Source organism: Schistosoma haematobium, chromosome 2 (assembly GCF_000699445.3).
Source record: "Schistosoma haematobium chromosome 2, whole genome shotgun sequence".
Taxonomy (NCBI): domain Eukaryota; kingdom Metazoa; phylum Platyhelminthes; class Trematoda; order Strigeidida; family Schistosomatidae; genus Schistosoma; species Schistosoma haematobium.
This window is the reverse complement of record NC_067197.1, coordinates 18,266,457-18,279,563: the sequence shown is the minus strand read 5'-3', so window position 1 is coordinate 18,279,563 and position 13,107 is coordinate 18,266,457. Positions and strand designations below refer to the sequence as shown.

The 13,107-nt window shown below is 32.6% G+C and overlaps 1 protein-coding gene across 3 annotated transcripts in view; it reads right to left on the bottom strand.

The window, feature by feature from the left end:
• The window catches only part of DHX34_1 (DEAH (Asp-Glu-Ala-His) box polypeptide 34), a 55,788-nt gene that overhangs the window by 27,305 nt on the left and 15,376 nt on the right, over window positions 1-13,107 (bottom strand). For 2 of the 3 annotated variants that reach the window (XM_051214508.1, XM_051214507.1), the window contains 6 exons: window positions 12,728-12,877; window positions 11,177-11,362; window positions 10,168-10,349; window positions 9,220-9,400; window positions 7,870-8,016; window positions 3,206-3,502 (listed from right to left, as the gene is read on the bottom strand). In XM_051214508.1, the coding sequence (XP_051067690.1) occupies window positions 3,206-3,502; window positions 7,870-8,016; window positions 9,220-9,400; window positions 10,168-10,349; window positions 11,177-11,362; window positions 12,728-12,877 (1,143 nt within the window). Of the gene's footprint in view, window positions 1-3,205; window positions 3,503-7,869; window positions 8,017-9,219; window positions 9,401-10,167; window positions 10,350-10,850; window positions 12,878-13,107 lie in introns of those variants that run through there. The other variant, XM_051214509.1, reaches the window with a different exon arrangement.

Here is a 13,107-nt window from a genome sequence, read left to right as displayed (position 1 = left end):
AATACAGCAAGGTTATTTTGAGTGTTTTTACTATCTTCTTTAGGATTGAATAAGTTAGACCGTCATGCTTTTTGTCGTTTAAGACAATAATCTTTAATATGAGAACATTGGGTAGAAACACGAAAGACAGATTACGGGGAATTTTCCATGTTAAACCTTCTATGAACAACAAATTTTACGCGATCTACAAAAGCCTTAATACTTTTGTGAACTTCATTTGCATCTCTGATCCATCATCAGTCGTTTGATGAGTGGCAAATAATCACACCCTATTGATTCAATATAATTTTTATATTAACTTCGATCATTTAATACACATTCAATAAATTGGATGATTCACATCTCTATAAACTGATAGCTATCTTATTAATGATGATTAATATCTGTATTGAAAAGTGTTTAGTATTTTAGCATCTGAAATAATATATGAAAGGTGTACCTGTATAGTAATATTTACTTAGTCAATGACCTCTTATGTTACTCCTAGTAAAAATTAGAAATTCTGAGCACTTCAAAATCAAATGAACACTTGAAAAATAATTAAGTTCTAAGGTATCAAACTCATCAAAAGACAGCATCGATAAACGAGAAAGACCTGATGCAGATGTAAAGTCGAGGGTTGGCAAAGCAAGGGCTGCATTCCTACAATTGAAGAACATATGGAACTCAAAACAACTGTCCGCCAACATCAAATTGAAAATCTTCAATACGAACTTCAAGGCAGTTCTATTGCACGAAGTTCAAACTTGAAGAACTACTTCAATTAGCATCAAAAAATGTACGGGTATATATATAAATAGTTGTTTGCGCAAGATATTCAATCTCCGTTGGTCGGATACTCTCAGCAACAACCTACTATGGCAGAGAACAAATCAGCTTCCATCTAAAGAGGAAATTATAAATAGACGCTGGAGATGGATAGAACATATATTGCAGAGATTATCAAACTACATCATGAGGCAAGCCATAACTTGGAATCAATTGGAGAAGAAAGGAGGAAGACTAAGAAATACACTGGGTTGGGAGTTGGAAGCAGACATCAGAAGAATGAATAGCGGTCAGGAACAACTCTAAAGGATTGCCCAGGACAGAGTTGGTTGGAGAATCCTGAATGGTGGCCTATTCTCCATGAAGCGTAACGGAAGTAAGTAATTACTTACGCCTGCTACTCTTCATGGAGGAGCATAGGCCTCCCACCAGCACACTCCATTCAACTCTGTTCTGGGCAATCCTTTTCAGCTGCTACCCATTCTTTTCATATCTGCTTCCAATTCACGACGTAGTGTGTTCTTCAGCCTTCCACTTTTCTGTTTTCATTCATGATTCCAAGTTGGGGCTTGCTTCGCGATGCAGTTTGATGGTCTGAATAATATATGTCCTATCCATTTCCATCATCTTTTCCTAATTTCCTCTTCAGCTGGAAGCTGATTAGTTCTCTTCCACAGTATGCTGTTGCTAATTGTATCCGGCCAATGGACGTTGAGTATCTTGTGTAGACAACTATTTATAAATACTTGTACCTTCTTGATGATACTTGTATTAATTCTCCACCTTTCAGCTCCGTACAGTAGAACTGTCTTGACATTCGAATTGAAGATTGTGACTTTGATATTGGTTAACAGTTGTTTGTGCAATTACACACGCGAAATGATTGGAGGAATTTGATTATGCACTTAGTCAATATCTCAGCCTACACATCTTTGTCTGGATTAGAAGGATAAATGTATGTTTAGTAGTGATCTGTGTACCTAAATATTCGATGTTGTGAATTATAGTTTCCTAGTGATTTTTGTCTTCTCACACACGCAGCTGCTTGGGAAAAAGTATGAGAAGTGTGTGTATCTGAATCGAATGCCGTAGATAGCAACAAGAGTTCGCATAGAAAAGTTGGTAAAAACGTGGTTCCAATATCACTGACAAGATAGCAAATAAATGAATGAAATACAATGATGATGTTGTTCTGACAAGTTATTGATGTCAAGTTGTAAAAAACTCTGGTTTCATTTCAAGTTTAAAATATCTTCGTGAAAAATTCTAAAAAGTACAATGCCTACATAAACTGTTATCTACTGGACAACCTCAAACATCAAGATAGGATATGTAAAATTATAAACAAGTAGGAAAAAAAATATACAAAGTTAGCCTAGGATTCTATTCGTTACACATTATTTTCATGAATTATAAATATAATAAGTTGCTACTTGTATTACCATATTTTAAGTGTACACTGGAGAAAGTGTCAACTTTTTCACACACCTGATCGGCTTTTGCAAAACTGAGTCAATTGTGGCGTACGAGAGATATCTGTCTACCGACCAGAGGGCGGGTCTGCTGTGAAGCCGTTCGCTTCGTTTTACTTTTATAGGTGTGAAAAGTGGTTATTAGAAATAGAGGATATTCGCAGGTTATTAGTATTCGATCAAGGTGTATTCAAAGCATTGTTCATGTATTTTAAGACCACGGAGTAAGCAATACCTGGGTTAGGAATAGAGTAATAGGTAAAAATGGCAAATAGATTGATGAGGTAGTAAATCTTAGTCAACTGAGGTGATTGGAACATGTAACGTATGCCCAACCACTGCCTACTTAGACGGGCGATGTTGTCTGGAATAGCAGTAGATTGGAAAAAAAACTAGGAGATAACAAATCAAACCAAGGTATCAGTCCATGAAACCACTGATAATTAGACTGAGTCATATTAATAGGTACAGACTACCTGGTTGGGGTCTGCGTGGTTGTCGCAACGGTTAGAGACTCTGGGTAACATAACAGAATCGTTCGCAATGGCACAGATGCATCCATTCTTTATCTACACCCAAATCCTGAGATTTTAAATTCCTCGTAACCTTTTTTGTTTTTAATTCATCAATCTTTATTTTCTTCTCGAATCGTATCTTCGATGCCTAATCTTTCCTATTACGATTGATACTTTTACTACCTCTATTATTGTGAGATTTGACCTGAAAATTTCATCTCTTTGTGCTAACGGGGTACGGCAACTTGAACCGATGCACATACGTACAGGTTCTACATTGTGACTGACTGACTGACTGGAACAGTAAGAAACAAACACTATTTGAATATTTGTTAACAATTATTCAACCATATGGTTAGAAATTAAATGAGAATATATAATTATTATCAACAACAAATAAGTACAAGAAATAATAAATATTATCAATTACACGTTATTACGATAAACTACCTTAATCCATTCATCAAAAACATTAACCAATGTAAACGCATCTCCATGATCACTTTCATATTCAGCTAGTGATTCGATTCGACGCGTTTGTTCTGCTCCACTGAAAGCTGTATACGGTAATAATGGACACTGAATAGCCATACCAGCAGCTAAACTTAATACGGGATTAATTAATCTTAATAATGATGCCATAATTAACATACGACCTATTGAAAATTCAACTGGTATATCAGATAATAATTGGCCAAGTGGCGTAACCGTTAACAAGTTATTCTGTGGAATAATTGCACCATGTGACTGAAATGAGAAAGTAAAACGATACAAACACTAAAATTTGTTGATATTGTCTTCAATATTCTTGTATTTATCTAAATACTCTGAACTAAACAGTAATTTTTTACACAGAGGTTTTTTATGTGATTCTTAATAGAGTCTTTCGAAAATGTAAGCTCTTAGGTTGATACACAAAGGTAATATTACAGTGACTCAAATACATGAAGCTGTGGAGTAAGAATTAAAAGAGCATCTTGTATTCCACTGATAATTATCAAATTTTACTGATTGTTTATTCTAACATAGAATCAGTAATTTAATGATCAATGCATTGAACATTCAACTGCTGAGTTACAAGTTCAAATCATATTTTGCCTACATCAATTTGGATAACTCCAATTGATATTCTATAACTAACATTTCTAGCCTGTTTATTCTGTTTTGGTGCATGATACTAAATATTGTACTTCTTTCGTTAACGAGCTCAACATAAAAAGACTAACTGATATCTTAATGAACAAAAACAGATCAAATTATTCCAACTCTTTTACATTTGCTCAGATATATTCATAATATATGTGTATTTATTGAAAGCGATTTCACAGGCTTCATTATAATAGTACTTTAATCAACTAAGATGATAAAATATTAAATTAGTATTTATTATTGATGGTTTGTAGTCTTTTATGGAAAGTACGGAATTGCATGTCATCTAACATAAAGTTTGACGTTGCTAACATATTTTCATATGGAATTTCAATTGGTTTATAAGTTTTGCTCATAAGTTATGATGAAAGATGTTAGTAATCTCAATTTGAAAAGTAGGTATTGTGTAAAAATTCAAAATGGTCAGCCAGTGTCATTATGTGATTACCATAATGCATAACCGATATGCGAACCATAAATCATTTCAACCAGGGTTGAATGTATAATTTAAGCGGTCAAAGTTGGAGGTGTGCCACTGATATGCTATCCTGATCATTTATAACACCACAAAGGAATACCGCACAAAAGTTAGTAGAAACTCTACTATGACGTTGTATATGTCAACTGATTCACAAATAAAAGTTATAATGACACTCGAGAGGAAATCAAAGCCATTTTTGAGATGGCCACAAGGAATTTGATGCTGTACAAACCCATATGGACAACTACTTATGGTTCAAGAAGAGGGAGATGCTGCGTAGATGTGGATAGAGAAAAATACAAAACTCAGAAAGTTATTTTTTAACTAATTTGCATCACTTTGTAAAACACCAATTTAACACAAAATTAATAGCAATCTCTCTTTTATCAGCTAATTAATGGTAAATCTATTACTGATCAAAAACTAAAAAAATTGATGAACTATGATTGGGTTACACTTAATTCTGTAGAGAACATCTCTTAACTGTGTGCCTATTACGATTTATAAATTGTAACATAATGTAGCCTGGTATTTTACATGTTTACTTACATAGGTTATACATGTTAATAAATAAACGTAATTGTGAATAATTATCTCAGTTTGCAACTAGAGGTTTTAGAAAAATAGGAATTAACGCTGTGAGTACCAACTGTGTGAGAAAAATACAGTAAATAAGTGGACATAACAAAAACCACTGTTAAATATTTCAAGATGATCAGCAAGAAGTTTTAAAGCTCACTTTTTTTGTGCCTAAAAATTACACCGAGTCTCTCTTATGAAACAGCTAAAATATGCAACTAGAAAAGTGTTTTATAACACCATAATATGAAATGCAATAGTCAACCAAATAACTACTTAACATTAGCACAAAAATGAGAGCTTATAAATCGGTTAACCTTAAGAAAATATCTTGAACACATATAATAAGAAATAAATAGCGGTGAAGTAAAATACGTGATGGAAAATTGATCCAAAAGAAGGCTGTGAACAGATGATAAACACGAGGAAATCACAATGTAAGTTAGTGAATTCCATAATAGTATGAAAATTAAACAAAAAATAATCACGTGCAATGTTTCAATATGAAAAAAAGTGAAGGTCAAAACGAGATTAAATAGATTATCAGTGGTATAGATGATTACAGGGTGATCAATTCTTTTAAACATCATAATCTCACACGAGATTGATTAGTAGATGTCTGAATAGCTCACTGGTAATGTATATGACCGTGCTAATAAGCGATGTAGGTTTGATTCTCTACAAGGTCATTAGTTCCCTTAAGATTGCAGATATGCATTGCTGATCAGTGCTAACCCAACACGAAACCTAATTAGGGAATTTCTTATTACTGAATTCAGTCAGTTAAACAGTATGAAGTCAATCAACAAAATGTATATAAAACTCATCAGTGATATTTAAATGATGCTTTGTTTCAATGTGCTACTTTATTAATCAAGAATTACTGATCTATTTCCAGATGTCAATCGCAAACAATCTTACGAAAATACTGGTGATATATACGAAAATCTGTTTAATATTTTCAATTGCAGAGCACCTAATTCTACAATTATCGTATAAATAAATTTTGTTAACAGAAGGAAGTCTCAACAGAGTTGTGAGTATCCTCATAGTGGTATATACTACATTAACTTAATTCTAGACGAATACTTATCTTGCCTGCCATACTCGAGTCGATATTTAGAATAATCTAAACGCACAGACGTCTTGACTATTTTCAACGGTATATCTTCATGGATGAAAGTGGTTATAATTTTTATCGATCTTAGGTTAGTAACTATTTATCGGATAATGTGAAATATCTAAAATAATAGTGGATGATGATCACCAACTGACTTAATTAGGATCTGATTAGCTTGTACCATGTTCAGAATGAAAGCCAAAAGGTTTAATATTCGGCAACACATCTATACCTCTAGCATTCACTTCTGGCAATGCTGATAACAACAAAATGAACGATGGTAGAATAAAGAGGCTTAAAAAGAATCAAAATTACATTACACTACTGATCTTTTTTAATAAAGGTGCTGTATGCTACTACACTGGAAAATATTACGTGAGAATTTAATCAATCCGTCATAACCAACATAGAAAACTTGACACAAATGTGAATTGACGCGATTCACCATACTTTAACATTAGTACAATGAGAGGGAATTGAAAAAAATGAGAAGTAAGATAATCTAAACTATATTAGTAATGCTGATAGTAAAGTAAACAGACAGAAAATATAGCTCTTAGAGAACGAATGAAATCGGAAAGGGTTAAGTGTGAATTAGTGTCAAAATTGAAGATCCGGAGGAAGTTAAACAACGAATGTCTGTATTACTGTATGATACTTAGGGTCTCCAACCTAAATATATGCATCTCCTCGGATAGGTCAGTCTAACAGTCCTTCCCATCTAATCCTGTTATAGCCGACATAAGATGTGGGAGTAAGCAATAGTTGGTTCAGTAGATGAAGGCTTATGGCGTCACTAATCGTCTTAGCGCCTTTATCTTGTGCTATATGTCTAACTTCAGAATTATCCACTCGGTAGACCTACTAAATAACAGTAAGACCTTGAATATGCCTATGATCGAATTATTAGCAAATTAAGCATAGATTTTGCCTTAAGGGGATATGTTTCACATTAAAGTTGATACTGATGCGCAATATACTTGGTTTTTTTTAGTAGAAATCTGAACTTTTCTCCAGCTTCAGTTAGTAAGGCCAAACAAACTGTGTGACTGAGTATATATATATATATATATATATATATATATATATATATATATCGAACTCAACTATTATTTAATGAAAAGAATAGAATTTAACTCATTCATTTAGAACAAATAAAAGCATCTGTTTAGCAATCTTTGATTCTGGATGCAATTTCCAACTAATATTCATGTGTAGTACAAACCACGTAAAAAGCAGAAGATAACTAATAGTAGCTACTGGTAGAATTATAAACACATACCTTATAACATTTAAAAAACTGTCAGCAAGGTATAGATGAAAGTCAATATTTCTCCTCTTAATGAGCTTTACAACCAGGATTCACATTTTTAAACACTGGGTAATTTATCAAATAGATTGTAAAGGTTCGATTAGCATCCGTTTTTTAATCATCGCTTTAATTTTCACAAATACAAGAGATATGTTGACCAGATGAAACTCTTAACAAGCTACCATTCATTCTCTTAACTATCAAGTCTTACTGGATTCCCTGTAAACCGTTAACACTAAAGCCAACAATTATATCAAGATGGAACAGATCAAACAGACTATAACTGTTTTTAAAATTAAGAAATATAATGTGTGAATGCAGTAAAAATACATAAAAATAAACTTTGGATGATACTTCAACGATTATGAATGGTACTGGAAAAATATTTTAATTAAAATCTTACTATGATAATTGCTGGGATAATTAATTTGACTTATTATTCAATAAACTAACTACACATAGACTAAGCATACCTTTAATATATCAAGTGCTTCATCAATGCATTTCGTTTCAGGTGGGTCAATGAAAGGGAATTTTTTTATATCTGGTAAACCCATGACCATCATTTGTAAAACAAGTGTTTCTAAAGGAACACGACGAATTTCCGGGGTACTAAATGCCTAGAAATAAAACAAATGGAGGACATAAGTGATACAAAATGTCAATAATTTCCCCAGTCTTTAAATACATGAAATATGATTGAAAACTTTCAGTAATGAAATTCAACTGCATTTAGGGTGAACGATTTTCAACTGAATAACTCAAAATCAATTTTAGATAACCGCCTCATATTTTTAAGTGTAGGCATAGAGAGGTTACAATGCTAACTACTTGTTTGACTTACAGACTATCACCAATCTACGAATTCCAAGCAAATAAAAAAGGGGAAATACAACAGGAGCTTAACTTAGAAGTTATTTTAACAATAAGAATTCGAAGTTAGTAATTGAATTATAAGTGACCTTAACGTCCTGGAAACTTATAAAAGAGATATGAAAATGGTAATGTTTATGAGTTTGATCAATCAAATTAAAGAACATGAATAGGCCCGTGTTTAAAATTTACCAAATGTCCCAATTCCATAAACATATTTCGGTTCTTCCTTAGCTTTTATACAGACTTACACATACCCCGACACTTAATTGTTGAATAAGAAAAAACATTCCATAAATAAATAAAGTCATCAATCTATGTCGAGCGTTGCAAAATAATCTAGGATTTCTCATCAGTATTCTGTTTAAAAGCGACATGAAATAATGAGGCAAGAATTAAGATTGACATTCATGTCTTTTGTGCATGGGCGACTGAAGAAACTTGTATTCAGCAATCGCTTATGTGTCAAATGACACGTAATCATGTTTACTTCCACATTAATACCTTATACATAAATGTATTATTTATTCCGAGGAAAAGCCTATTCCGCCGACATTACTTTGCATTACCTATTGACTACTACTTTGTTCGGTATTTTAACAACGCAGAACGTATTAGTTACAATGCACTGAATTTAGTTATGTATGATAACACACAAAATTCACGATAAAATGATAAGCAATTCATTCCACAAACTGTATAGGTAGATATCAGGTCCATGTACTCAGCTTTGAGTTACACCTTTTTATGTGTGTGAGTTGGTGTTACCGACTGCCTACCCAGACCAAAGTAGACGTAATGCAAGTAAAACTAGAAACCCACTCGTTCAAAGTCACGTTCTTTAACGACTAAGTCATTGTTCCATAGACTGAATAAAAACGTACTTATTATTATTTCGTGACACTACAAAATGGAATAAATCAAAGAAAATATCAGTTTAGTTCGTTTACCTCAAAATTATCATAGTCCTCTTGAGTATAGAAACGATAACAAACACCAGGACCTGTACGACCAGCACGACCTTTACGTTGATTAGCACTTGCTTTAGATATTGAAAATTCTTTTAAGCAACGCATTCGTGCTTTAGAATCCCAACTCAATTCTTTGACTTTGCCGGAATCAGCTACAAATCTTTAAGAACGAAATTTGTGTTTATTTTTAAAAAAAAACAAAGAATCACATATATTAAGAGACGATTCAAATCTATGACAACGTTAAGAATAGCACTGAAAGTAATGAGGACACTATATAATCTAAAAATGTATAGTTTAAGTGAATGTTTCCGGTGGATTATGTTTTCTGTGCTAAAATTATTCGATAATGACTTTTTGTGCATTTATGAAAGCTTCTCCATGAATAAACCTCTTGGAATTCAATTCAAGTGCAAACTCTTCCTATCAATAATTCAATGTTTTGAAACCTTACAACTTGAGGAAGTGTACACATGGACCAATTTCCAAAGCTTCAGTGTGGCTTCATTAGAAGTGAAATTTTGGATCGAGAGCTGTACTTTGTTTGTCTCCAGTAATTATGGGTAAAACACAAACATAAAAGGCTAAGTTCATAATTGGGGACTTCAAAGCGAAACATCTTAACTACATGGACCTCTATCAACTCGATTCAGTCAATAATAAGTGACAATTGAAATGAATAATTTCTAATTAATTTAAAGGGCAGCTATCTCAGAAATAAATCATTCAGAGATATTTTCGAACACAGTACAGAAAAAGTGGTTATCCAATTAAGATCGTTTATATACGACAGATAGAATGTAGTTAATTCAGGACTGATCTGCTTATTTATGTTTGTAAAAAGTAGACTGTCGAATTATAGTCGCACAAATGATACGAGACACAACAGTTTATAATAATTACCAATTTTCAATATATGAGACACACCTTATTCCATCTATAGTTAGAGAGGTTTCGGCGATATTTGTTGATAAAATACATTTACGTACACAGTCTGGAGCAACATGAAAAACTTTCTCTTGATCTGATGCAGATAATGCACTGTGCAATGGTAAAATAATCCATCGTTTTGTTTCGTCAGCATATGCTTTAGCTGGTTCCATTATTGCCTTTCGCAACAAAATAGAACAACAGAAAAAGAATTAAGTTGGAAACGTGTTATTCTAAAAAAACAGCATAGATAAAACGCTATCACAGCTTGAGCATTAGAAAAAAACAGAATGAGAAACATAGATAAGAAAAAGTAAGACGTAAGACTTCGCATTATCGTTTCTAGATTATTTTTTCTAACTGCCAATAAAGTAATAAATAAATAATTTTTGGCTTAGCTGCACTAAAGTAAGAATGATATCTGAAACAACCAAAAGATACTTCGATGAACTTTGACCTCTAAATGAAAAGAACTTCAAAGTCATTAAAATGAGCAAAAATATTGATTGGAAAGGCACAGTTTATTTAATTATATCTACATTCAATATAATGTCAACAAAATCGAACTTTTATAGGTCAAAAACCTTACGCATAAAGTAACAATTTAGTTGTGGAGGTATTTAACCTGGTTATCGTTCGCAAAATCATACATTATAGCATGAATTTTCAGAAATTTCACACCGCTTATTACCTTACAATCTAATAACTTTTCATTTCGTTTTAAACTACTTATGAGTAGTTCGTGTTCTCGTATAAATCAAACTTTATATGGCTTTTGTGTCATACTAAAATAATCTTATAGTAAGCATTGAGTTGGTGATAGCAGGCCACTGGGATACTGCTATGTTACCGACAGAATAAAAATATGGATGACAAAGTGAATTCTCTATCTCCTTAATATTTGCTTGATATAACTTTTGATCAAATGGATAGCAGCTTTTAATATGGTTGTCACCTGTAATTACGCAAAAAATGAAATGAGAAGGTAAACAACATAATAACTCACTTGAATATCAGCCATTCCAGATAAAAAGATCAAAAGATCGCCTCGTTCAGTAGCGGGATATGTTACGTCTATTCGTCTTAGTAAACGAATATATGGCGCAGGATCAATTCTGTCAGTTGTGTTGGCAATTTCAACTGGACTGAGTGGAATGTAGTGCAAATCGATGGGGTAAAGACGTCCAGGCACCTATTAATAATTCATGCTTAGTCATACACAAAATTTTGCGAGCAAAATGTTAACTCAGATATTTGGTTAACAGACTAAAGAAGTCAACATTGAAAAATGAGCAAGGGAAATGATCCCAAACGGTCGTGTTAAGATATATAAAGTAGGGATAATAAGGAGACAAGCCAGTGTAAAGTGAACAAAGAGGAATCATATGCAAACAGAAAATGTTTACTGGATAAAACCTAAGATAAATGATTATAAATTGCAAAGAGATAGGATAATGAGAGCGGATTCATTAGATTTTTTGAGATAGTGACTCAGTTTGCAGGAAAGAACACTCATAAAGCTCTTTGTATAAAGAACAAAGATTCGAAAACGCATGAACTAACCGAATTCTTCACGGACATGTTCATAAGGTTTCTATGCTGAATGTTAACTAAATGTGTAGCGTCCCAGTTTATGCATCACAATGTATGGAATTCAGAAACACAATACCTGGCTTAGCAAAACGCTTCTCTTAAAACTTACTGTGGAAACAGTTTTAAAAAACCGTAGAGATGAGATCACCAGCAACCTTACGCTTACTTACAAGTTTAAAAACTCTAATTCTTCAAGAAATAAACTAACTTCTTATTTCTTAACTTTTTTAGGAATCCGTAACCCACTCAACACGTCGTGAATAGAATTTTAAACAATAGACATTTCAGTAGTTTTTTCTCTCAACTGGATAGTTTAGTAACTAAGATAGAAGTCAGAAGCAAGCTTAACATGAAAGGGAATTACTTAGATTTACATTAGAAAATTCACCTTCATGTTCTAACAACTTTGAATTAAAATGACCAAAGTAAATTCCATTCAAGCTCCTGAGAACATGAAGTCAAAAGTGTTACAAACAGGCAAATATAAATTTCACTTTTAAACTTCCATATGAATATTACCCTAAGCATAGATTCTAATATGGAAAGGAAACATCAATTATCAAACAATCCGGATAAGACATTATTCAACTATTGAAATCATGGTGCAACATTGGTCATAATGACACAGTTGCATTTATTCTTTATCTTTTTCTTTTTTTAAGTTATGAGTTGAGTGTCACTCCTTAAGTTTCACTCTCATACCTATAGTATTTCTTCGTACTGTATTTCTCATATGTAGATCTCGATCTCTTTCTTTTTATATATAGTACAGAAAATTTCCTACGATGCGCACATCGTGCTGATATGAAGTATGACGACACGTATCGATACACATTCTTCCCAGGTCCTATGATAACAATGAATGAACATCAAAACCATCAGTCTGTTCTACATAGATTTTCACTATTATTTCTTTCTAAATCATTTTATGCCATAAGTTAATACGAAAGTAAAAAAAATTTACCTGTATAATTGGGCAATCATTAAAAAATTTAGCAAATGTGTTCACATTTATGGTAGCTGACATCAGAACTACACGAAGTTTTGGACGGACAACTATAAGACATTTAACAAGTCCTAATAAACAATCAGTTTGCCAGTGACGTTCATGTACCTGTGGAAGGAATAATATTTTAGTGTTATTAATCCTGTCATATATATATATATATATATATATATATATATATATATATATATATATATATATATATATATATATATAATTTACATTACGCCGTGTTAGTAGTAAGAAAAATATAGGTAGGGCCTTTACTTAGTTTTCCATCGTGCTTACAATCAGATGATTGACAAAAACAGGAAACGAGAACGTAAAGCTCTATTTAC